Below are 25,665 nucleotides of genomic sequence, written 5' to 3'. Positions count from 1 at the left end.
CTCTCACCACAGCCCCTTGCCAAGTGCGCTGTTAGCAGCTCTGAGCCCAGCCAAGGTCGAGCTATCTGGTTTCAAGGCTGCAGGGCGAAGAACTTAGGCACACTTACCCATGCAGTTCTTCATCATCATGAACCCACTTTCGTAGCCTTCGAAACACTCACACTCAAAGCTGCCAGGCGTGTTGACACAGATTCCACTTCCACAGAGGTCGGGAGAAATCCTGCACTCATCAATGTCTAATGCACAGGGGTTAAAAGAAATTAAAAAATAATTGCAGGAGATGAGCAGGTATTCAAGAACAGGGAGACAGGTGCAGCCTTCCCAGGGAAGGTGTGGCACATTAGAGAGGCTGGAGAAGTCAGGGGCCGCAGTACGCGGGTGTGTTTGCAGGAGGTCCGTTAGCAGCCAACAGGGTCTTAGGCACATTCCTTTCCCCAACTGTCAAAACTGTCACAGCCAACAGGCAGGTGGTGCCTCTTTGCCTGTGAGAACTCTGGAATTGGGGATTTCTCTTTGTGGCTTGGATGCGGTTAACAGTACGAGCAGTATGAGCCAGAGAAGGCAGGCGGCACGTGAGGAAGCAGTGGGCACCTGGACTGAAGTCCCGGGTGCCAAGTGACAGTGTGACGGTTCTGAGACACTAGCCCTCGCCCACCGCGGTGGGAGTATGCTGGGGCTGCTGCCTGTGAGCAGGGGTGGCTGGCGACCACAGAGCACCCAGCCAGCCTCCGAGGCAGACGTGGCCAACGAACCTTGAGCCAGAGAGCGCACACACATGGCAGGGCCGTGAACTATGCCCCAGCATATGTTTTTTGGTAACATTCAGATGTGAAGAGGCAACTGATACACTTTTCAAAATAAAAATAAAATATATTTGTGTTTGTTGCTCTTTACATACTACAGTAAGAATCTTCAACAGTGGTGTTTACATGATCAAAAAGATTTTCTGAGAAATATCTCATGCCTATCACTGACATTTTTTAATAGAGAAGTCATGTCTATAAAATATAATTGAGAAAACATGACGTACTTAAAAATTTTTTGGTCACAAGTATGTTTTTAGGAAAAAATGCTTTTGCTGGCATCTACTTGGAGGAATTTTAATTCTGAAGCTTTTCTATCACAAGATTTACCAGTGATAATTTGTACATGCTCTCTCAGGGGTGTCTCAGTCTCAGAAAGTCAGATGCTTTCTCTCGGCACTAGGGCTTTCTCTATTTCCCTAATTGCAGGCAACACTGAAAAAAATATATAAGTACTTCCTTGTAAACAAAATTCTTTTTTTTAAGTTTTATTTTGAGAGAGAGAGAGAGAGGGACAGAATGAAAGCAGGGGAGGGGCAGAAAGAGAGGGAGGTTCAGCGCAGAGCCCTATGTGGGGCTCCAACTCAGGAACTGTGAGATCATGACCTGAGCCGAAATCAAGGAGTCAGAAGCTTAACTGACTGAGCCACCCAGATGCTCCTTAAACAAAATTCTTCACAAAATTCAGTGATTCAATTAGACAGTTAACGATGTGCATCTTAATTCTCTTACAATCTATCAGGATCTAGAAACTGATAGCTAGAACCACATGAAGAACATGGAATAAACTTGTCGGCAGAGGAGGGACATGTTTTGGCAGCTGTGATGTGATAAGAGCTGGACAGTGGTGTAGAGTGTGGACTCCAGAACCAGATACCTGGGTACCAGTGCTAGTTTTATCACCTACCAGATGAAGAGGCTTGGGAAAATCATTTCATTTCTCTGTGCCTCAATCTCCATCGCTGTAAAATGGGGAGTAGAGCACAACCCACCTGGGAGGATTAAGTGAATCACTGTTTGCCGAGTGCTGAGAACAGGGCCTGTCTCATGAGAATTATACAGAGCACTGTATCTATGTTCTCTGCTAAAAATTGGTATTTTGGGGGAGGTGGCTTTGAAGCTTGTATAGAAATTCTCATCCTTGAAGCTTGTATAGAAATTCTAACGTTAAAGAAGTGACATCAATGGAAAGAAAAGAGATAAAGTGCACCGGTGAAGAAAAATAATGCATTTGAGAGTGGCGGGATCAAAGAGGTTAAAAATTAACGCAAGGACAGGGAGGACAGGTGTGATTACTGAGGATCCCAAAAGAAGATGGGCTTAAAAAAATTTTTTTAAATGTTTTTTTTTGGGAGATAGAGAGACAGAGTTGGGGAGGGACAGAGAGAGAGGGATACACAGAATGTGAAGCAGGCTCCAGGCTCTCATCCATCAGCACAGAGCCCGACATCAGGTTCGAACCCATGAACCGCAGGATCATGACCTGGGCTGAAGTCAGATGCTCAACCAACTGAGCCACCCAGGTGCCCCAAGAAGATGGGCTTTATATGCCGTGAAGAATGGCAACCAACAATGTCCCACTGTCCCTTCACATTATACACCACCACACTGCAGTGTGACCAACAAACCCGTTTCTCACACAGTTAAAGAAGGTGAGTTTCAGTAAGACTGGGCTAATGTCACACCAAAAAGAAGGGGAGTCAGAATGGGAAAAACATGGTCTTTTACCCAGGTTTCAGATCATGGGAGTCGCTGAAAGTTGCTTTGTAGGGAGTAACACATGGTCATTGTTGAACATGAAAGATCAGACTGGACAATCAATGGGATGGAAGATGACGGAAAAATGTGCCATGCAGTGAATACTGCCAGGTGTTGCCCGGTTCCCCCTTCAGGAAGGAAGGACTTACTATTCACCTCTTCCCTTCTACTCCTGGGGGTGCAGGGGGCACAAAGTCCTGAGATGTAAACTATCTTTAGGAAATGCCTTAGCTACGAGGACCCTTCCTTGCAGTCACACCCTTTTCTCTGGGCAGATGTATCCAAAGACTGACCACACAGGTCCATAAACGCCTAGCCCCTCTGCCCTAACCCATGACAGTTCTGATGGCCCAGCCTAGGTACAGCGCTTCCTGTGGAATGGGCGGAGGACCACGCGGGGCCTGATGGCCGCCCAGCAGCCCCTGCTTCTCATTCCTGCGTTCTTCCCCTCCCTCCCCTAGATGCTGAGCCCAAGAGCAACTTGGGCTCTCTGTTTCCCAGAGAAACAGAGTCTTCTGGGACTGCGCCTGCAATAGTCTTGTAGAAAGTCTTGAAGCAACTCCTGTGATGGAAGATTACATATAACTTCTTCCCTTGTCCAACATAGGGAGAGGTCAAAATTAAGTCTGAGGCCTCCATTCTGAGTGAAGTGATGCTATTGCCACATGCGAGGAAGCCCCGAGGGAGAGGGGGGTGGGGGAGGGACAAAAGGGGGCTGAAGAGAAGAGGGGCTGCAGGATGGCAGGTGTATGTGTGGCATGGCACTCAGCCAGCACAGAGGACAGTGCTCACACGGTGGAGTCAGCTCGGCAGAGCCCGTCTGCACAGGCATGGTGCAGGTGCAGGTGCAGCTGTGAGAGGCAGAGGACTCTAGAAATTGGCAAGGGCAAGGAGAATTGTCATAGGCACAGGAGGATGATCAAGACGGGGAGGTACGATGGAGACCAAGACAGAAGAAAATCAAGGAAGGGATGCAGCCAAGCAGAGAAGTCATGGAGAATATGCACCAACAGAAAGAGATTTTTTCAACTCCACGAAGGTGTTTCGTGAGAGAACGTACATGTGCCTGAATGAGGGACAGCAAAAGTCAAAATTACATGGGCTCTTCGGGAGAGAGACGTGAGAGATAAACGCTGGGACACAGGGTGGCAGCATGAGAGAAAAGATGGCAGGGGAAATGGCGTGATTGTTCTCAGGTCCAGGGAAAGCAAAAGGAAAGAGGGCAATTCACTGCAGAGAGTGGGGGAGGCTGCTGACCAGGGCTGGAGCAGGAGCAGCGGAGGGGAAGGAACAGGGAGGAGTGGAAAAGTGTGGAAGAGGCAATGTCACTTCCACAGAGAGGTGCCTGCAGGAAGGGTTCTGGCCACAGGAGTGGATGTCCAGGGAGAAGAAAGGCAGTGAGCAGGCATCTGAGAGAGGGTGTGGACCAGAAGAGGTTCAGAAGTGGAGCAGAGAGGGGCTGATCGGTGAAGCATCCGAGTCTTAATTTCAGCTCAGGTCATGACCTCAAGGTGGTGGGATCCAGCCCCACGTCAGGCTCTGTGCTGACAGCACAAAGCCGGCTTGGGATTCTCTCTCTCCTTCTCTTTCTGCCCCTTCCTCTCTACCTTTCTCTCTCTCTCTCTTTCCCTCTCAAAAATAAATAAATAAACGTAAAAAAAAAAGAAGTAGAGCAGAGACTCAGAGGCACGAGAGATGAACAGCATCACTGAGACCTGTTGAAGGCAGATGCGTGAGGTACAGGCAGGTCTCCACAGACCAGCCACCTGAGCACCAAGCAGGAAAACCACGTGCGGGTGAGGAGCTGGGCAGCAGGGGAGGCAGACAGTTGGGAAATGCGCCAGGGTGGTCTAGGTGGGGTGGGGACTTAGGGACTCCAGTACCTTATGCAACAGGAAGTGAGGAAGGAGTCAGAAGCACGTTTCAGTGGAGATCATGAAGCAGTGACAAGGGTGAGGACAGCAGAGAAGGAAACATTCCAAGGAGAATATGAATAAAGAGGCTTTTGAAAATAAGATTTTGGACGTCTATTTCAAGAGTTTGGAATAATTTATTTAATGTGATAGAAAAATTTGGATTTTCTCATCTTTTCAAACTAAAGGGAGCAGATATCAATAGGGATAGGGATGGTGACTGGATAGTAATTACTAAGAAAACTCTTTAAAGATGAGGAAAATAAGTTACAACAGCTCTATTAAAAACGTTAACATTTTTAAATAGATACTACATATCATTTATATAATTGTTGATTGCTACAGTTTTGAGTCTTCATTATTCTGAAAATCAAATTTTTATGTTTTTCTTGAGGTAAGACAAAATAGCGTTTTCATGCTACTTACTGTGTAGCTCTTACAAGACCTTGTTTGGAGAAGTGATTTAAGAGCAGAGGGAAAAAAACAAAAAACACAACATGGACTTTTGAAGGCAGGACTTTCCAACCGAGCAAAAGAAAGAGAGCAAGGTTTGCCAAATACAACACAAGAGCAGACTCACCTGTGCAGTTTCTTTCCTCCACGTCCAGAGCAAAGCCACTGTTACAACGGCACTTGAAACTCCCAATGGTATTTCTGCACTTTCCATAGGTGCACATCCCAGGAAAAGCTTTGCATTCATTGATATCTAAATGCGGGACAAAGCAGGAACGTTGAGCCGGCTGATACCAAAAGAACGGGTTCACTGGTTAAAGCTGAAAATCTATCACAATGGAAAGTGACGTACCCAACTAAAAAAAGAGGGCTCAAAATTTTTGGCGATCACGTGGATGCCACACAGAACATTTCAAAAGTGAAAAAGATTCTGCATTTGAGGAGTTCTGACCTCTTCCTTTCTGACCAATTGTCTGGTAAGGTTTAGGGGGGATAGGGAACATTTCACTACACCAGGGCCCCATCTAGTCAGGCTGTGCTAAGGACAGCAGAGGTGCGTGTGCAGAGATGTAGGAAATGTGAGATTAGTGGCATGTTTTACATCTTCAATACCAGCCTATATAGGTGATTTATATTCTGGGGCCATAAGGCAGGCCACAGATCACGTTTAACAAAGAAAATGAAGTGGCAAATCATATGCTTAAAGCAAAACCAATTCTGACAGAATGCGGGAGGTGGGCTTCAAGTGTAGGAAGATCAACGTGACCCTGACGGTTACCTTTGTAAAATGGCCGCCCCGTAAGAACGTCCCCTCTGTTGGCAAAGCCGGGCCCCCGGGGGCACAGGGTCTCATACTCCTTGGTGCCAGGTTTGGGGCATTCCTCACACTCGGTGCCCCAAGCTGCGCCAACTGCACAGCAGCAGGCATCCATGCGGAACTTTCCAGGAACAGGATGGACACACTCATCTTCATCCCACTTCAAGTAACACTGCTCCATGCGGATGTCTACATAGCAAATGAAATCACAGTTTGAGACTAAGGTGTCACATTCATTGATGGTTCATAAACGGAGTTTTTGCTTGGCACCTGGCATGATGCCAAGCTCTGGAGATACAATCATGGATGAGAGACAGGGTCCCCAACCTCCTGGAATGGACTTCGTAATGGATAGTCATTTAAAGAGAACAAAGGTGGGTTTTTCAGGAAGAAAAGGTTCCCTTGTGACATGACTCCTTCATATCATCACCCATCATCCCTTTTTTGTATTGCTCATTTGAGAAAGAATAAGATAATTTGAATGACAGAGTTTTCTTGTTCACTAAATTGCTTACAGTGTCTTGTGACCAGCTGTCATGTCCTAATCAGAAACAACAAATGATCAACCGTTATCTATGTGCCAATTTGGGACAAGTACTATAACAGCTTTACAAAGGAAAAAGAGTATTTTTGCATTTCAACTTTGTTTGTTTTTTTTTCTGGTCAAATTTACCTTTTGCATCATGGTTTTTGTTCTGCATTATGTAAATGTGCCCTAGTAAGGGCCAAATTATTTGCTTAAATGTCAAATTTTCCCTTTAATCTTGAAACATACCAGGACCTTAGATCAATCAAGAGTCACAAGATAAGATAAATTAGCATGGTGTGTAAATCACACATTTATCTATTAGTCAACAGAGTTGTTGGCCAAACTACAGTCAAACATTTGGCTCTATGGATAATGGATACTTGGCTAAATATGGATAATGAGATCAAAAAGGTTTTCCTTAATCACATAGTATGTTTTATTTGATATTGGCATTTCAAGGTATCAAATCCTTTCCTAAACCTCACAACTGTTTAACAGAGAATAAGAGATCCCTAATGGAAATATAAATATAAAGAAATAAATATGTTTACTATTTTAGTTCCTGTCAATACTGGGTCTTTCAAGTGCTCAAGCAAAGGCACCATAAACTTTAGCAACCTCCTTTAGCTTATAGTTACAAATATTTCCAAGGATGGTAATTACAAAGTCCTATTTTTAAAGAAATAAATCACTGTAGTAAATTTTCATTTTGAGTTGGTAGACTGACTATAGGTATTCACAGTAGGGGATTCTGACTTCTATATCCTCACCAACACCAATTCCAAAGCCATGCTCTCTGGTAGTGTGAGGTACAACAGTAATCCATGAAGTCTCATGACCTCCAGGCATCCAGGGGCTGTTCTCAGTCACAGCCAACCCCATCTAATACTGTTGCCAGGGCAGTAAGGATCTTAACAAGATATGTAAGTTTTATTTAGGTACCCTGAGAACTATGGACTGAGTCAAACTGTTTCTGATGTCATTGAAGTAATTTGCTCAAGAAGCAAGATTAGCTAAAAAAATAAAATAAAATAAATAAAAAGCATTTGAACTTAATATGTGAAAAGTTATGAGAGGCTGGCAGAGTAATCCTGTGTCTTTGCTACACAGATCCATATCAATATCTGCCTCAGGAATCAAAACACTGTACATTGGCCACATCTGGCCTGGGAATGTTTTTACTGACTGGCAGAGAAATTAGAATATGCATTTGGAAACTTTGGGATAGTATATGCTCTCTATCTAGAGTTTGCAGCAGTCCTCAAGACTCCTATTATCACCTCACTCATTGAAGTTACCCGCCTAGCCCCTGAAAGTATTCGAATTTGGAACCCTGATTTAGATCAGTTTCTATCAAAGTGGTTTTCCTCTACTTTTGTTCTCAGGATATTTTACATTTTCAAATGTTAGTCTCTTCTTGAAACTTCCTCATGTCCGGAGCCACAGTGCATTTTTGTACAATAGTTCAAGTAGTGCCAAAAACATTTAACCCAAGTGCGAGAATGAAGACTTCAATGCATCCTTTTAGAATATTATAAAAGGTTTGAATTTGAATAATATTATTGGGAACATACTTTGTTGAGTGATAATTTACAATTACTAATATATCTCTTCAGGTATAGAATTCTTTGGTTACTGAAAGCAATTTGATATATTAGTCATTCGACCAATATTGATACTGTTATTTGGCATCTTCAAAAGATACTTTGTTAGATAATTTAACAATAAAAATCTGAAAAGAATTTTCCTTTATTATTGGACTTTGGATATTATCATTTCTAACCAGTTCCATATGATTTTATAGTCATACTTTGTAGCCTAATTTAAATATACTATTAAAATTAACTTAAAATGAAATCCGTGTCAATTATAATAACTAATCTGTATGATGTTGCAAACAGTTTTTACTACTAACTTAAAAAATCACCGATACATTTAAATACCTTAGGGGCACCTGGGTGGCTCAGTCAGTTGAGCTTCCTCCTCTTGATTTCAGTTCAGGTCATGATTCCAAGGTCATGAGATCAAGCCCCACGTTGGTTCCGCACTAAGTGTGGAGCCTGCTTAAGATTCTCTGTTCCTTTCTCTCTCTCTCTCTTTCCCCCCTTTTGCCCTCCCCCACTTGCTTGTTCTCTTTCTAAAATAAAATTTAAAAAAATAAAATAAATAAAAATAAATAAATACCTTAAAGATATCTGACTATAACACTGTCAATGCCTATGTGTTGTGTACAAGCTTAAATTACAAATATAAACCTATAAATAAAAACTTACAAACTTATATAAGCTTATATAAACCTATAAGCCTATGAATAAAAAGTTATTTTAGAAAATAAAAACTGGGGCGGGTGGGGCAGCAAAAAAAAAAAAAAAAAAAAAGAAAAGAAAAACTTACTGTTCTATAGCATGTTGGGGAATCCCATAATTAAATAAAAACTGCTTAGATACAATACAAGATTAAGAAAAGTTTCTTTTTCATTAATCAAACTCTGATTCAGGCAAAATGACATTGATAATGATAAGGTCAATTATGTATTTCTGTACTAATGATGTTGAAAGAAAGAGCTTCCTCATTTTAGATTTTTAGAAAATAAAGCATTAGGAAAATTTAAACTCTCAGGTGGTAAAGGAAGGACTAGGATCAGGCAATTTTTTTTTTAATTAAGTTTATTTATTTTGAGAGAGAGAGAGAGAGAGCATAAGTGGGGGAGCAGCAGAGAGACAGGAAGAGAGAATCCCAAGCATGCTCCGAGAGTCCCTGCAGAGCCCGATGTGGGACGAACTCACAAACCGTAAGATTATGAGCTGAGCCAAGATCAAGGGTCAGTTGCTCAACCGACTGTACCACCCAGCTGCCCTATCTGGCAATGTTTTTAAAAAGAAACAATAGGGGCGCCTGGTTGGCTCAGTCGGTTAAGCGTCTGACTGCGGCTCAGGTCATGATCTCACAGTCCGTGAGTTCGAGCCCCATGTCGGGCTCTGTGCTGACAGCTCAGAGCCTGGAGCCTGCTTCGGATTCTGTGTCTCCCTCTCTCTCTGCCCCTCCCCTGCTCATGCTCTGTCTCTCTCTGTCTCAAAAATAAATAAAAACATTAAAAAAAAAAAAAAAGAAACAATAACCTTACCCAGGGCTTCCTCACTGTCTTCTCTAAGAGTGTAACTTCAATGACCTGATAAACGTTGACTCCAAACACTAGTCTCCAATTTTTCTTTTATGTTCAAAACATAGATAGTTTTCTTACTCCATTGGCCAATGTGAAAGACTGACCCTGCCCGAAATACCTGATTAAAGAAACTGACTTTTGAGATAATTGTTGAGCAGTACCAACTTTCTGTATTATACAGGAAACCATGTCACTTAAATACAGTCACTTTAAAAATAAAAGTCTAGTGATTTTCCTTCCAAATATCCCACTTAAGTCTGTTTCCAGCTATATAGACCCAATGGTTTTGAATTGGTCAATGCCCAAGAAATAAGAAAAATTCATCGCTGGTTTCATGCATAAAATCCATGAGGATGTGAGTCTTACCCAGACACACACGGCCAGTTCCATCCAACGTAAGGCCTTCAGGGCACTCACAATGAAAAGATCCTTTGCTATTGACACAGCGTCCATTTGGACAAACGCCAGGAAATACCTCACACTCGTTAACGTCTGCAGGGAAATGAAGCAAGCAGAGGGATAAAAGATGTTAGAAATAGAAAAAGCAGGTGTAGTCTTCCCATATAGCAGATTCAATCTGCAACACAATGTGGATTATTACTTGGCCTGAACAGAAATATTTCACAGTGCAACCACTGGGTTTCCTAGGCACCAGGTGTGAAAATGACCACGGCCTTGCCCATCCATAAAACAGCCCAGACACACTCCCTTCCCAGCTGTTTTGTGCCTTGACACCTAACAGTGTCCCCATGAAAATTTACCCACCAGCATAAAAGAGGAGAAATGGGGGAACTCTAAGCTGTTTTCCAAGAGTATTATCACAAAACATTTGTTGATTCATTGTTTTTATTGTACTGAGGTTTTTAAGAATGATAAATCTCTGAAGTGAACGTCAACGTGACATACTGCTCTAAACACTTACAGTATTGTCCAAGTATACACTCACCTTCACAAGAAACACCTTTAATCCTGGCAAAGCCTCTTGGGCAAGCTGTATCTGTGAGAACAACAGAACCTCATTACAAAAGGAAACCTAAGTGTTTTAAGTTCAAGAAACAGTATAACGGAATCTAAGTTGAACTGACTAAAAACCACAAGCTGGGGTTTTAGAGGCCAAGGCTCCAGATGCCCTCTGATCAATTCAGTAGAGTGCGTGACATACGGTGGTAATTCCCATCAGTGCTGAGCCACACTGAGATTCTGACAGTTTTCCTACAGTTCAGTCTTGCTTTTACATCCTCAGCTAAATTACAAATAGACAAGTAAAAAGATGTAAGGCAAAGAGACGCCATCTTCTACTTGGGCACATGCAGACACGGACCCTGACGGATACTGACAGTCACTGAGCAGCTAGATTCCAGCTAGTTCCCTTCCTTGTCGAGGGTGCTCAGAAGGTCTGCTTACAGTCAAGGGATAAACCAAGTACCTATTTCAACAAGTGAATGGATTTCAACAGAAAAGATATAACAGAAAAGGGTCGTGATCTTATGGTCTTCCCCACTATGGAAATACATAGTGAGACAGGTGTCTGGCTGTGTGAAGGAGAAGCTCCTGTGACAAGTCCAGAAGGAGCCCTGGACGGCCCCCTACCTAGTTCACACCGTTCACAGGGGCTGCCCCAGGCAGCTCCGAGCGTGGCACAGCATTCGGATTTCAGAGTGGCTCCATTAATGTTCACCTCACAGCGGTTGTCTTGGATGTTGAGCCAACACGTCCCTTTCAGGCTGTCTGAAAAGGAACAGGAAGGAATGGGGAGCTCTCATCTCTGAAGACAATGCAATTCAGTTATATATGACATAGGCAATTTTTATTACAGTATTTAACAAGAGCATTATTTTAAAAACGTTTCACTGCGTATGTTTTGAACCTATTTATGTGTACATGTATTTTAAATATACTATATCACACGTAAGCCCAGTATTATACCATGTACATCTCATAAGGTATGATAATTTTCATAATGAAATCTAGTGATACTCCACAAGCGGCCACTGTTGTCTAAGATTTTATGCTGGTATTTACAAACACAGTGCATTACCATGCTAAGATCATTCCTTGTGTGAAAAACACTCACAAGATTTATCTCTTATGATAAATGCTCTGATATTTAAGATTTTACCAAGTAAAATTCCTTAAATGATTTCCTTCTCTTGTAATCCCCCACCAAACAAACCACACACAATTTACGTTCTAGATCAGAGACACCAGTATTTCTCTAACTGAAGATAATTATTTGATGAATAATTTATTAAAAAATTACAAGATAAAGAATAAAAGAAACATCACCCAGGACACTACCACTAAGACACATCAGGGCTAATACCTGATGGATTTTTCTTTCAGGCATTTGCCTAGACATACCATATATGTAGCTTTAACTCTACTTCAAAGAAGAATGCATGCTGATGGCCAACTATTTGAAGAAAGAGAAGGGACCATATAAAAAGGACGTGTACCCAACCGTCTAGCGTTAACTACTCTTACTTTTTAGTCTGTCTCCATATCACACGTAACTGAGGATCTTCCTTACGTGACTGCTGAATAGCTTATTTTGTAATGGTGACCAGGAATCCAGCAAAGTTGGTGGGGCAAATAGGAGTTGGGTAAAATAAATCCTACACGAAGCCTTCCTTACAGCATTGTGGCTCTCAGTTCAGGGTGCGTGACACTGCCAAGGCTCTTGTTCAAATATGGATTCACAAGTCTGCAGGTGTGCGGCCTAGGAGCCTGAGGAGTTGACAAACTCCTTAGGTGAGTACTACAGTCTGACAGAAACTTAACAGCCTACTGCGGCACACAGCCTCGGAGAACAATAAAGAAAAAAGTATATTCCCATGGTATGTACCTTAAAATTCATTTAATAATACGGGTAAAGCTTTACTGCTAAATACAACAATAAAAATAAAGCATAATGGGAGACAGCGAAAGAGTATTACAGTAAAATTGCAGGTTCGGAAGCCACTGTGGTTTCTGAGTCCCGACTGAACGCAAGCAAGGTAGGAGTAAGTGCCCTGTTGCCCAAGGCCTCAGGGCCAGAAGTGAAAACAAAATAAGTAACACAAAAAGGGATGGGGTGCCTTTCTTTGTTGCAAGATTCAGTTTGGGTAGAAAACTGTGTGCAAATGAAAAAGACTTTCTCATCAGACTGTATCAGGTCTTTAATGAATGGCTTTTTATAGGGCTTTTCCCATCTTCATTTATTTACACGTGAAAATAGCCTCTAAGGTAGCTACAATTTGCAGAGGAGAAAACTGAGGCCCACAGAGGTCAGCTAGTTTACCACAAGGTCACCCGGTGGTACAGTGTCCACATCACAACTCAAAGCCGCACACAGTCTGATTTCAGAGCCTTCACTTTGTAACACCATGTTTCTTTTGGCTGGCATGGTATCAGCACTCAAAAGTCACAAAATCCACTGATACACATATCCATACATACAGATGCATCTCTCTTGCTCTGATTGTTTTTATGTGTGTGTATAGACATAAACACATACACACATCAGATGTAGTTATGTAGTTGTGTGGTTAGGGGCTGGGTGAGAACTCTGAAAAAAATAAAGCAGGATAAGCAGTCTTGAGGGTGTATGTTGGAAAAAGACTGTTATATTAACAAAGGTCGTGAGGGAAGACCTGACCTACAATGTCAACTCTAAGGAAAGACTGTAGGGTGGCAGATAATGAGAAGACAAAGATAAGACAGAGGCTACAGTAATAATCAAGAAGAGAAATAATATGGGCTTGGATGAGTGGGTTGTTGGTTGTAGGTAGTGCTGAGAAAAGGTTGGAATATGGATAAATGTCAAATATAATCAACAGGATTTGCTGATGAATTCAATGGGTGTTTCAAAGAAAGGCATAAAGATGACTCCAAGGTTTTGCGGGCTGCTGACTGGCAAAATGGAACTGCCATTTGCCGAGACAGAAGTCATTCTGGGAGACACAGGTCCAAGCCAAAAGATAGCAATTACGTTTTGGCCATGTTAAGTTTGAAGCATCTATTGGACATCCAAATGGAGACAGTGTGCAGACAGTTGGAAATATAAGTCTGGAATTAGTGGGGAGGTTGAGGAAGGAGACGAACATGTGAGGGTCAATATAGAAGCCATTTAAGTGTGAGTGTAGACAGAGAAGCCAGGAGGTCCAAGGACTGACCAGGGTGACACTTTAAGCTGGAGGCCAGGAGGACACAGAAGACACAGGGAACTGAGAAAAAGGGGTCAGAAAAGTGAAAGGAGAAGAGAAGGCCAAAAATCGAAAACTTCTTGAGAAGGGGTGAGAGAAGAGCACTGCTAACAAGAAAGAAGCAAGGATCACTTGTTACCAGGGAGACCACTGCTCTTGTCATTGTCATGTCCATGTCACTGAGGACAGCACACAGACATAAGCCAACAATGAGAGAAATTGGTCTGGATCACAAAGAGTCATCCAATGGCTGAGCAGTGTCATCCAGGAAAGATTAATCAAATGTATTGTTCTATTACACTGAATCGTTTTCAACCAGAATACAATGAATCGTCTTTTCAAGCAGTTTACGGAACAGTTTACGATTAATTTACACTTAGGGAGTCTGCAGAATATACTCTAAATCTCTCAACATTCTAAGTATCTCACCAGTTTCTATATGCTATAACTTAATTTTAAATTAGTAATCGTATCAGGGAATTTTTATTCAGTTCTAAATAGAGACATTTGGCTGTAATGAAAAAGCGGTTTGCAGACTGAGCACTGATTAGAGACACTGTCGGTCCTATTACAAATTTTCCTATTTTTTTCTATGTATGTTTTACAACCTATTTCCATTTTAAAGCTAGAATTCTGTTTTCAATGAAAAAAAACCAGATAAAATTATGTCTAAAATTTTAAAATATTAAGTAAATTTCTTTGCGAGCAGCTCTAGGCTGGGATATTCAAGTTTGATCACGTCCCGTAAAAACTCCCAACACACCAGCTGAGAAAAATATGGTGGTGTTTAGTGTCCAACATAATGACTCGGGAGCAAAAAGTCTTTGTTCCTTTTTCATTAATAAATAGAAAGGGAAAAGGCCAAAATAAGAGAAGTCTTTACGATGAAGCAAAAACTAAGGTACTTTTGATGCCCAAGTGGCAGACAGGGTTAGTTTTCTGCGACATTAATTAATTCACATTAACTGACAATTAATTGACATTAATTAATGCAGACTTCATTTCCTTTGCACAATAAAATGACTCCATTTCAGTTGGCAACTGTGGCCTAGCAAAAATATTTCTGCCTTTCCGGGATCCGACTCCACCCCTCCCCCAAAGGAATTCTATAAGAAAAAAAGTAGTGCCCCAGGCAGATGGCAGTCTGTTTCCTAATATGGAAAGCAAGCAAGGCTCAAATTTCACCAGCTGTACCTCACGGGGAGCTGAAGAGCTGGCGTTTCCAAAGGGAAGGTTTTCATTGATAATTTTGGACTAGGTCTTTTTTCTTCATGTAACAAACAGGTATTCTAACATCCAGCTCAGTGGTACAAGCATCAGACATACTACTGAAAATACTATTGTCTTTCACAAACATTCAACTGAAAATTCATGCTGGCTAGATAACAAAAACTGACAAATTACTTGGCACTGTGTAAAACTAAAATACCTTCCGATCTGGAAATATATATATTTAGTTTACTTTAAAAGTGAATACTAGCTAACCCTGCGAACTGTCCTATGTCTGGCCGACGGGGCCACAGACAGTGAGACAGTTTTCCCCATTACATGTGCTGAATTGCTTCTTGCAGTAACAGATCAGACTATCTTGTTTTAAGTATATCCTACCATCATTATCACAAACTGACCTTAAATGTTTTGAGACCTATAAAAAGATACCAGTTTGGAAGTTTCAGCATCTTTCTCCTTAAATTTCCAACAGTAGGAAACGTTATCTTTCCTTCCTTGGGCCTATACATTTACGATTGATGGGGGAAATGAAAAAATAGTAAATTCCCTCTATTTGTTTAAAGGCCTCCAATTCTTGTCCTACTAACTGAGACCAAATTCTCTCACATTATTGTTCTGAATCGTGTTATGAAAAGTATGCAGCAGGGATTTGATTGCCTCGGTTCCTAAGGCATTCTAGGGTAGCAAACATAAATCTGTGTGTGGTATGCAAATGATCATGATCTACAGCATAATGTATCTACTCATTTGACAGGAACACTTCTTAGAAGCTAACAAAATTCAGAAGCCCGCCCGCTTAGGCTATCATGTTTTACTCCGATCCTGATAATGAGAGCAAACAACTCAAGTAACTCCTAATTACTAGCTTCCTGTAATCATGTTCCGTTTTTATCCACAGTAAGGCCTGCGGTCTCTACTTATGTTGGCAGTGAAGCTGAAACACCAGCCCTGTGTATGAATCTTACCAATACAGATCAATCCTGTTGAGCTGAGTTTGCTGCCAGGAGAACATTCACAATTGAAAGATCCAAGGTTGTTCCTGCAGGCCCCATTGACACATGGGTTGCTTTCACATTCATTTATATCTACAATCCAGGAGGAAAAGATTCTGTTAGAACTGCCATGTGTTTCTGGAAAATATTATTCCAACAAGCCATGCTATGCCAGAATGTCTGGTAAACTTGGCTGTTGCAATTTTAATATGGATCTAGGAGGCATAAAGTGAATGGGGAACGGAGACATGAATTTTATAGCATGGATACACGCAGACAGGACTAGGGGCTCAGTAGGACTACAGGAATCAGCCCAGTATTGTGAAAGGATTTAGTACGTTACTTGTCACTCTTTCACTACCACTTTACACAAATTGGGATTGATTTCCCCCACAATAAGATAGAACTGTCCTGTGGGAAATCTCAATTCTGAATGGATGGAAAACAACCATATTCCTGGGTACAATATGCTGGGCACAAACAAAGGTTGACTGTTTCTGTCATTTGTGGCTCTGGGAGGTTTTAGAAGAATTAAAAAAGCCTGTGTTAGAGACAATATATCACAATGCTGCCTTTCATTCCAAACTCCTGGAAAAAACTCAGGAAACGAGGGATGAAACTTTAATACTGAGTAGAGTATTCTCTTTCAGACTTCATCTACCTGCCTCTCTCTTTAGCCTGTTTACATTTACACGTTTGGTGCATAGACTTTAAAAAAATCAAAACCAAAACAAAACAAAACTGATTTTGGTAAAATAAAAAAAGAGAACTTTTAATTGCTTAAAACACACCTTTGCTGTCATTAATCTGCTTTGAATCATTAATCAACTCAGATAGCATAATCCACAAAATCCTTACTGACTGTCATAAGTAAACAAGCACACCCATGTTCTCAAGTGGTAACTAAAGCAATTGTCAAGCCAATAAAATTAGTTTAACAGGAGTTAATTACAAATAAATACAAGCTTCAGTCCAAGTACTAGAAACAATACCCAAAACTGACTCCCAGTATAAACTCAACCATTCAATTTAAAGAAAGGATACAGATTTTTTTTTGTACTTGGTTAATTATGTGAAATAGGTCAGCATACCCCAAGGCATTTTTTGCTGTTGTTGACCACAAGCATTTCTGAGCTCACCAGGGTACTTTTTTTTTTTCCTAAACACCTTTTTCTTTTTTTTTTTTTTTTAATGTTTTTATTTATTTTTGAGACAGAGAGAGACAGAGCATGAGCAGGGGAGGTGCAGAGAGAGAGGGAGACACAGAATCTGAAACAGGCTCCAGGCTCTGAGCTGTCAGCACAGAGCCCGATGCGGGGCTTGAACTCATGACCGTGAGATCATGACCTGAGCCGAAGTCGGACGCCCAACCGACTGAGCCACCCAGGCGTCTCAACACCTCTTTGAATTAAATATAAAATACTATGTTGAGGAAAACATAAAAATAACCAAATGACTGCAATGCTTGCTCTTGAATGCCCAAGTCAAATATAAATTAAATTGCTCCTGAAAAGCCAGGGCTCACTGTTGACTTGCAAGTCTATGGACTTGAAACACAAATTTAAAAATCAACGTGGAAAACAGGTATATACCCTCTTTACTACTTCAAAATTACTAAGGAAGTACCTAGGTACTAATTTAATTCTTGAAGTAGAAATTGAGGAAATATGAATGCATCTTTTTTTGTTTTTAATCAGTTTGTTTGTAGCAAGAAATCCTCTTAAAAGAAAAATACAAGAGCGGGTTTTGTAAATATAGCACAGATTTAAAATGAAAGCATCTATTCCAGAGTACTGCAATTCTTTTAGTAAAAACACAACGGGAAGAGGGAACCAGATAGTCAAAAAAAGAAGCAGATAACTAATCTGAGGACAAACTATATATAATTCGCCTATGAATTTCATTTGTAAAAAGCTCCTAAAAAAAGCAAAATGTCAATTATCATATATTTTGAAATCCCTATTCTAAATTAAGCAATTATGAACTCCCAAACTATAAACACACACAATGACAGCTACAAATATCAATGGTTTAATTTTTCTTTAAATACAATGTTTTTATGTTACAAATGTCATGGAACCAGGAATTGAAACAGTTCACTGTACATTCCTGGAAATAAACTTCAAAGCACATCTGGTTTACATTTAACTAGTTATGTCACTGGAAACACAATCTAAACCACAGTGCTTGCTGTAAAAATGTTAACTTTCACAGACTTGTGGAGCTCAAACAAAAAAAGTAAAATAAATTTTTTGAAACTTTCGTCTGAACTATCAGCGGAACTTTATTATTACTGCTATTTATTATATATTTAAAATAGCCTGTTGAAAACATGAACGACAAGCAAAATTAGTGACTATAGTAAATATATACAGAGAAAGCTGGAGTCTCCACTGAATCTGCTAATAATTCCCAGCCTAGTCTTTGGAAATTAGTTTAGAAAGGACAGAATAAGGAGAAATGCTTCAGGCAGACACATTTACTGTGTGAATGCAATGGCAGAAATGAGAAGACCCAAGGGAAAAAGACAATCGTGACCTTCAAATCTTTTTTTTTTTTTAAACACTTAATAAAATGCAAATGACTTAACAGTGGGAAGAAAGTGAGAAATAAGCTATTTGGTTAGGTTTCTCACAATAAATCACTTTTATTTCCACAAATGCCATCAGGCTAGAGCCAAAATATTTCTCTATCATTTCTCTTCTATTTACATAACATGAGCTTCGTTCTTATGAATGACAGATACGAAATATATTTCATATTAAAGAAAAGGCTTAGACTTATCATGAACAATTATCCTTTGGACAAAAGTAAAGAGCACTCATTCTAACTAACACTGTTGCCTGATTTGGTCCCAATGTCCCTCATATTTATATAATCATCCAACCATTTGCTTAAACACCATTCGCTCCTACTCTTCAATTGTTCCTGCAGGCAGGTGAGACCCTGCCTTTTATTTAAGCGTTAGTACCCTTCACTTCCATCTTACTTGTTACAATGGTGGGAAAATGCTATAAAAATCACTGACAATTCAGTGTACAAACACAACTGGGACCAAACTGATTCAAAGACACCATCCACCTCGTTCCCCATTATGTGCCTCTCTCAAGACAGGACTAAAGGGTATTTTTACTGGGCAGGGAAACTAGTTCATCAGCTTCCCCGTTAAACCAAGAAGGTATCCTAAGCTGACATGCTTTCAGAGTTTCCTGACCCTTAAGAGAAGCTCATCCTCACAAACACAGAAGATAAAACTGATCATGCACAATGGGAAGGAAATGCAGAAAGTTGGGAATAAAGAAAAAAACAAAACAAAACAAAACACTACAACTCTTGAAATCCCTTCTTGCTGCCTCAAAAAAAAAAAAAAAACCTATAGAGGAAATATGGCTAGAGTATTTTTTTTTTTACAGAGTATGTTTCTCAGAGCAATTCTGAAGGATAATATAGGAAACACTCTAGCTGAATACATTGGTGACACCTGAGCTACTTAAAAAAGACAGCTTTTCAGCAGCATCTGGGGGGCTCAGTCAGCTAAGCATCCCACTTCGGTTCAGGTCATGATCTCATGGTTCAGGGGTTTGAGTCCCGTGTCAGCCTCTCTGCCAACAGCTCAGAGCCTGGAGCCTTCTTCAGATTCAGCGTCTCCCTCACTCTCTGCCCCTTCTCTGCTCACACTCTGTCTCTCTCAGAAATAAACATTAAAAAAAAAAAAAAAAAGACAGCTTTTCTATCGTTTCTGCTCAACTATGGAGATGAATCTTCAAGTACTTTAACTAGGATGGAAAGAAAGAAGTGTTGCTCTTTGAGGAGCTCCTGCAAGAGGTGGGGGTAGTAGGGGGACAGGTATCAGGACTGAGTTTAGAGAAACTGCCTTTTATACTTAGGGGTTTTTTCTTATTGTTTGTTGTTTTCTTCAGGCTTATTAGCATTTTTCAATGGTCCCTCCAATTCAATCCAAACTTAGAATTGCACTTTGTAATTGCATTTCATTGACTTCAGCTGAGTCACTTGTGTTCTGGCATCTTGTTCAAGCCCTAACTTGTTTCAGTTCACAAGAATGCTTTGAAATGAAACAATAAGAAAAGAGAATGGTAACATCTTTTTGCATCATATTACTACTGCTCTTTTCTTGGCTATGGAGTCACCAAAAAAGAACTATTTCAACAGATAAGGAAAGGTCTATTCAAAATAATTAAAGATGGAATCTTTTTTTAAGTAACTTTGGCAGCAGTTTCTGGATTTGAGACCTTCAGGGGACACTTGTATAGGTGCCCCCTCCCACCGCCCCCACACTCCCCAGTAAGACTTAAAAAGAACAATGACTAGGAGTCAGACAACGGATTATTCAGAAATACACAGGACTTAGATAAAGAAACAAAATCATAATTGAATGCCCTGCTTGCTTAGCTGGTATCTCACTGAAAATAAGGCCCTTGTTCATGTAAGTAATTCACACAGCATCCACTATCCAAAAATGTGGTTAAAAGAAAGAAGTTTTTAACCAGAGATTTACTATCAATAAACCTAAATGGTAACTTTTAAATCATCAAATGGCAACGACAATTTCCTTAGACTATACATTTATTTATGGTGACCATTTTTACTCAGGCCCCAAATATTTTCTGGGCCAATCTCTGAGGTGTATCAATCAATCCATAGAGAAAGTCCCTCAGGGCTGATTCTGACATTACCTGCCAGGTTTCCCCGAGGCTAGTATATGACAGTTTTTAAAAGGGGAAAAGAAAACAAAAAAAATCTGACATTTAATTTCAGCAAGTAAAACAAACTGGCTCCTTTCACTACCCCCCCCCCCAACCCATATTTCAAAATGTTTGTTGATATTTTATCTGAATGGAACAAAACTGATGGGTTTATAAACTGGGTTAGGTACCTACTATTTCTTCTTTTTTTTTATTAATTTTTTTTAATTTTACATTTATTTATTCTTGAGAGAAAGAGACAGAGCGTGAGTGGGGGAGGGGCATAGAAAGAAGGAGGCCCAGAATTTGAAGCAGGATCCAGGCCCTGAGCTGTCAGCATAGAGCCCGACGCGGGGCTGGAACCCAGAACTGTGATCTCGTGACCTGAGCTGAAGTCAGACATTTATCCAGCTGAGCCACCCAGGCACTCCTTCTTTATTTTTTTAAGGTATATTTATTTACTTAAGTAATCTCTATACCAACCCTGGGGCTGAAATTCATGACCCTGAGATCAAGAGTTAGATGCTCTACCAAATGAGCCAGCCAGACACCCCAGTACATGCGATTTCTCAAAATTGACAGATGAGGCTGAAGGAGATCATTGAATTTTAAAAATATTCAAACAATACTCTGTTCACTATCTTGTTTCATCAATGTACTTGACAAACATCGATGGCCATCTAGGTACTTACGCTTCACAACTAGGCAAGGAAGACATCTCTTACCTTCACATGTCTCTGTCTCCGTTCTGAACACATACCCAGGTGGGCACGTGCAACTGTAACTTCCAGGCGTGTTTCTGCACAGGCCATTGTCACAGAGCAGTCTGTTTACCAAGCACTCATCAATGTCTGAAAACCGCCATTCAAAGACAGGAGAAACACATGTTGAACAATCCGATGACCAATAAAGTTTTATTTTTATTTTTCTTATCCCCTCCTTGATTTCATCTCTTTTAAAAAATTAATATATTTTTAAGTGAAGTACAGTTGACATGTAATATTATATTAGTTTCAGGTTTACAATATAGTGATTCAATATTTATATATATCATGCAATGCTCCCCATGGTGAGAGTAATTACAAATTTTTTACAATATTATTGACCATATTCCCTGTGCTGTACTTTTTATCCCTGCGACTTATTTATTTTACAACTGGAAGTGGACACTTCATTTAATTCCCTTTGCCTATCTCACTGCCCCGCACCCACCCCACCAAAAAGACTTAGTCTCTTTGTGCCGACAGTACATTCCTTGATCCTAAGCAAAATATATTTGGTTTTACTTGTACAAGAACATTCTTATACTGGTGCCCATTTTGAAAATGTTCTTAAGTCCCTGAATGAACACACACACACACACACACACACACACACTATATATTTGAAAGTACCAATGAAATACATCAAAAGATTACTCACTCACCTATATACTAGTTTATATATAATAAAAATAAGAGATGATTTTAAAAAGTTTTTTTAAATTAAAATCTAATCAAAATGCGTTAAATGGCACTAAACAAAAGGTGCTTACTACTCTTTTTCCATTAGGTTTTTACTTCAGACACAATTCCTTATTTATGGGGAATTAATGATCTATTTTGTATATTCTGTTAGAAGTCTACAACAGCCTAGAAATTATTATGTAATGCTCAGGTTTAAGAAGCTCACACTGAGTTTTATCTTCATGTCCTTGCTCATTTTTGCAAATGTAGTTAATAACAGAAAGAAAGAAAAAATGAAGTGTGGGGAGCATAGTTCCTTTAACCTACAGTTATATTTTAGTCTCATGAATAACAACTGTACTTTACCAAACGATATATATGGTATACTGTTGTAAAAATTTGGAAAACAGATATTGGAGAAATATTTGCTGTACTTCTATCAGCACTGATAAATATTATTTTTTGTGTCTTATCTGATCTTTTTTCGTTTGGATGTTATGTTTTTGCTCCCATTCTGACTTGGTAACACTGTATTTTAAGCAGTTCCATACACTTCCCCATGATTGTGACAGCTTGCTGCATCACAAATTATTTACCTACTATTCCATGCTTTGGGTTAAAATGTGTTCCTCAAAAAAACTTAGGTTGAAGCCAATATGTGACCTTATTTGGGAAAAGGAATGTTATAGAAGTAATTAAGCTAAAGTGAGATCATTAGGGTAGGATGTAATCCAATATGGCCACTGTCCATAAAAAAGGGGAAATGATGTGAAACAGAGCAGGGAGATGAAGTGAAAAGACACGGAAAAGATGTACATGTGACCAGAGTGATGCAACTGCAGGCCAAGGAACATCAAGATTGCAGGCAAACACCCGAAGCTAGAAGAGGAAAGGAAAGATCCTGTCCTGGAGCCATTAGAGAGAGCATAGCCCTCTCTCTGAATACCTTGATTTTGGATTTGTGGCTTCCCAAATTATGAGACAATAAATTTCTCTTGCTTGAAGCAACTCAAACTTTGTAGGTTTTGTTTGTTTGTTTGTTTGTTTGTTTGTTTTTACAGCAACCCTAGCCAACTAAAACTAAAATCTGGCCTCATTTTAATTTTAAAATGTAGTTCTAATTTTTATCAAAATTATGCATATTCTTACTTTAAAGAGTCAAGTAGTGCCATGAAACATGTTTAGGGAATAAATGCTCACTGAATCTCCCTGTTTCCAGTAGCGTGCCCCTGTGCTCAACTGTGTTCAGCAGTTTTGCTGGAAGCAACTTTTCTTCTGGTGAATATCAGGTAGTAGGTTTACATGTTTTTATAAATGTTCAATAATCTTTGGCTGGTGCCCTTCCTCATGAGTGTCAAAATCCATTATAAGCATATGATATTTAATACAGACTTATACATCTATCTGTACATATGTCTTCAACTCAAGATCAAATGAATATATTCAATAATAAAATTCAGTGCCATAAGGGCTGAAAAATATTTTTTTCCTAATCATAATCATCAAAACTTGGTTTTAAGAGTCATCAGTGATTAGGTGTAACCATTATTATGTATAATGATGAGTTGACAGCATTCGTTTTATAAAAATGGACTCAGTGCTCTATGAGAAAATCTAAATTCTTCACAAATTCTCGAATAGATGAACTAGGTACCTGAGTTTTTATAAACCTTCTCTTATAAATTACATAAAGAAACACCTATGTTTGGATAAGTTGTAGCAACTAGTTGTTTCCTTGTAAGTCAAAGTTTTTTAAACCTGTAACAGTTCATTTTCTTAACTTACTGCCTTGTTAACTCTGAAGTCCCTTTCTTAGTGGAAAAAAAAACCTGCACGATTTAGATATATGCAGAAATACAACAAGACAACAACTGAGTATATATCTATTCATTTGGGAACAGAATGATTTAAATACTAAGTTCTGCCACTAAAAAGTTTGTTATTTTGTAACAGAATTGGGTGGATTCCAATAGCTTTATTTCTTTCTATAAGAAGGAAAGAGAAACTGTAAGATCTGCAGTTTTATTCACTTATTTGTATTTCAATTTCTCTTATAATCCATGAAATGAAACTATACAAAAGGTTCTCGTATAAATACAGCAACTTACCAATACAGTTTCTTCCAGAGGCATCTGGCTCGTAGCCACTGTTGCAATTACAACGGTAACTACCACGTAAATTTTCACAAATTCCATTGGCACATATATCAGGATCCAAAGCACATTCATTGATATCTGCATTAAATGTTGAAAGTTTAATGCTCACAGATATTGTATTGTTTGTTGACATATGTAGGCCTAATAAAGATCACTCAACATATAAAGTGTTTAACTCCACAAACCCACAATTTGCCTGGCTTTCAGAAAGGGAAAGAAAATGAAAATAAGGAATAAGAGATTGAAATTAAGGGATACAGGACAATTCCCTGGTAAGTTAAAAGAAAAATGAAGGGAACTGGCAGAAATTCAAAGGACTAAACCACGTAATGTGCCTGCATTTATGATAAAATTAATAAAGAAATTTACAGGCTGTTGGCTTAAAATCCAAAGGAAAACTTAACTCGATAGGTATTATAACCATCTAATTAAAGGACAACCATTTATTAGGGTGACTTATATAATTTATGATCCCCAAAGGCATGGAATATTTCTATTTTATTATCATTTTTTTACAATCAGCTAAGTAATATGATACTTAATAAATGTTTCTCATTGTTGACAAGTTGAAATTAATGGAGAGGACAGTTCAAATATGGATGCTTGAGAACCCAATGTTTTATAAGAAGCCATCAACAGTGAGTACTCTGTCGGCCGTGGGCAAGACTTGAAGAATGACGTGCTCGTCTGAGCAACCTAGTACTTGGAACAAGTGGCTGGCTCTGTTGCAGAGACCATATTGAGAGGGGATTAAAAAAATGGACGTAGTATCAAATTTTGGTCATGATGCTCAAATTTTAATCTTAACAATTGTTTTCCAGAATCTGGAAGACCTTAACATACCCCAGAAATGTTAGCTTTTTCATTTTAGTTTTGGGACAAACATCCTTATACAAGTTGGTTTCTTTTCTGTGGTTTTTGGTGTTCATGGCAAAGATGCAGTATTACTGTCAACTGATCTAAAATGTGTCCAAAATCTTCTCAAACACAAAAGGAGAAGAAATACATACATACATACATACAGTGAAGATTAACAATACCCTACAGTTTTCTTAAAAAAAAACACATAAGAAACTGTATGTGTATACTATACGTGTATAAAAGAACTTTAAAGTTATAAACAAATTTATTTAATATTCAATGTTTCATGGTGGCATTTTGTTAATCATATTGCTGTTTAAAATAAGAAAATGTGATTGAATTTCACTTATTTAAATTTAGAAAGTTTCAGTATTCTTAGGCACAAATAATCTTCATTTTTAGGGTAGTAAATCCCAAACTTGATCCATATCAAGTATTTCTTAAAGATTTTTTAAAATCATGTCAGCACCACTATTTAATATTTTCTCTTTAAACGGACTCACTTTTTCTAAACTTAAATACCAACTTTAGCCTCTTCTTAAGCAATGGTACCCACAAAATTACAGGTCTAGTTTGCTAGAGACATTTTCAACAACGTGTATTTAAAAGTTAAATATTTATCTCCTATGAATGTGGCATCTACATACATTTAATATAT

The 25,665-nt window shown here is 39.3% G+C and overlaps 1 protein-coding gene across 2 annotated transcripts in view; it reads right to left on the bottom strand.

The window, feature by feature from the left end:
- FBN2 (fibrillin 2) overlaps nt 1–25,665 on the bottom strand; it is a 255,985-nt gene that overhangs the window by 72,911 nt on the left and 157,409 nt on the right. For both annotated transcript variants that reach the window (XM_060636228.3, XM_078451361.2), the window contains 9 exons: nt 24,099–24,224; nt 21,271–21,396; nt 15,816–15,935; nt 11,027–11,164; nt 10,383–10,433; nt 9,803–9,928; nt 5,706–5,933; nt 5,055–5,180; nt 108–236 (listed from right to left, as the gene is read on the bottom strand). In XM_060636228.3, the coding sequence (XP_060492211.2) occupies nt 108–236; nt 5,055–5,180; nt 5,706–5,933; nt 9,803–9,928; nt 10,383–10,433; nt 11,027–11,164; nt 15,816–15,935; nt 21,271–21,396; nt 24,099–24,224 (1,170 nt within the window). The remainder of the gene's footprint in view (nt 1–107; nt 237–5,054; nt 5,181–5,705; nt 5,934–9,802; nt 9,929–10,382; nt 10,434–11,026; nt 11,165–15,815; nt 15,936–21,270; nt 21,397–24,098; nt 24,225–25,665) is intronic.

The sequence above is a fragment of the Panthera onca genome, chromosome A1 (genome assembly GCF_046562875.1).
Source record: "Panthera onca isolate mPanOnc1 chromosome A1, mPanOnc1 haplotype 2, whole genome shotgun sequence".
Taxonomy (NCBI): domain Eukaryota; kingdom Metazoa; phylum Chordata; class Mammalia; order Carnivora; family Felidae; genus Panthera; species Panthera onca.
The sequence above is the reverse complement of the archived record's forward strand: the minus strand, read 5'-3'. Positions and strand labels throughout refer to the sequence as shown.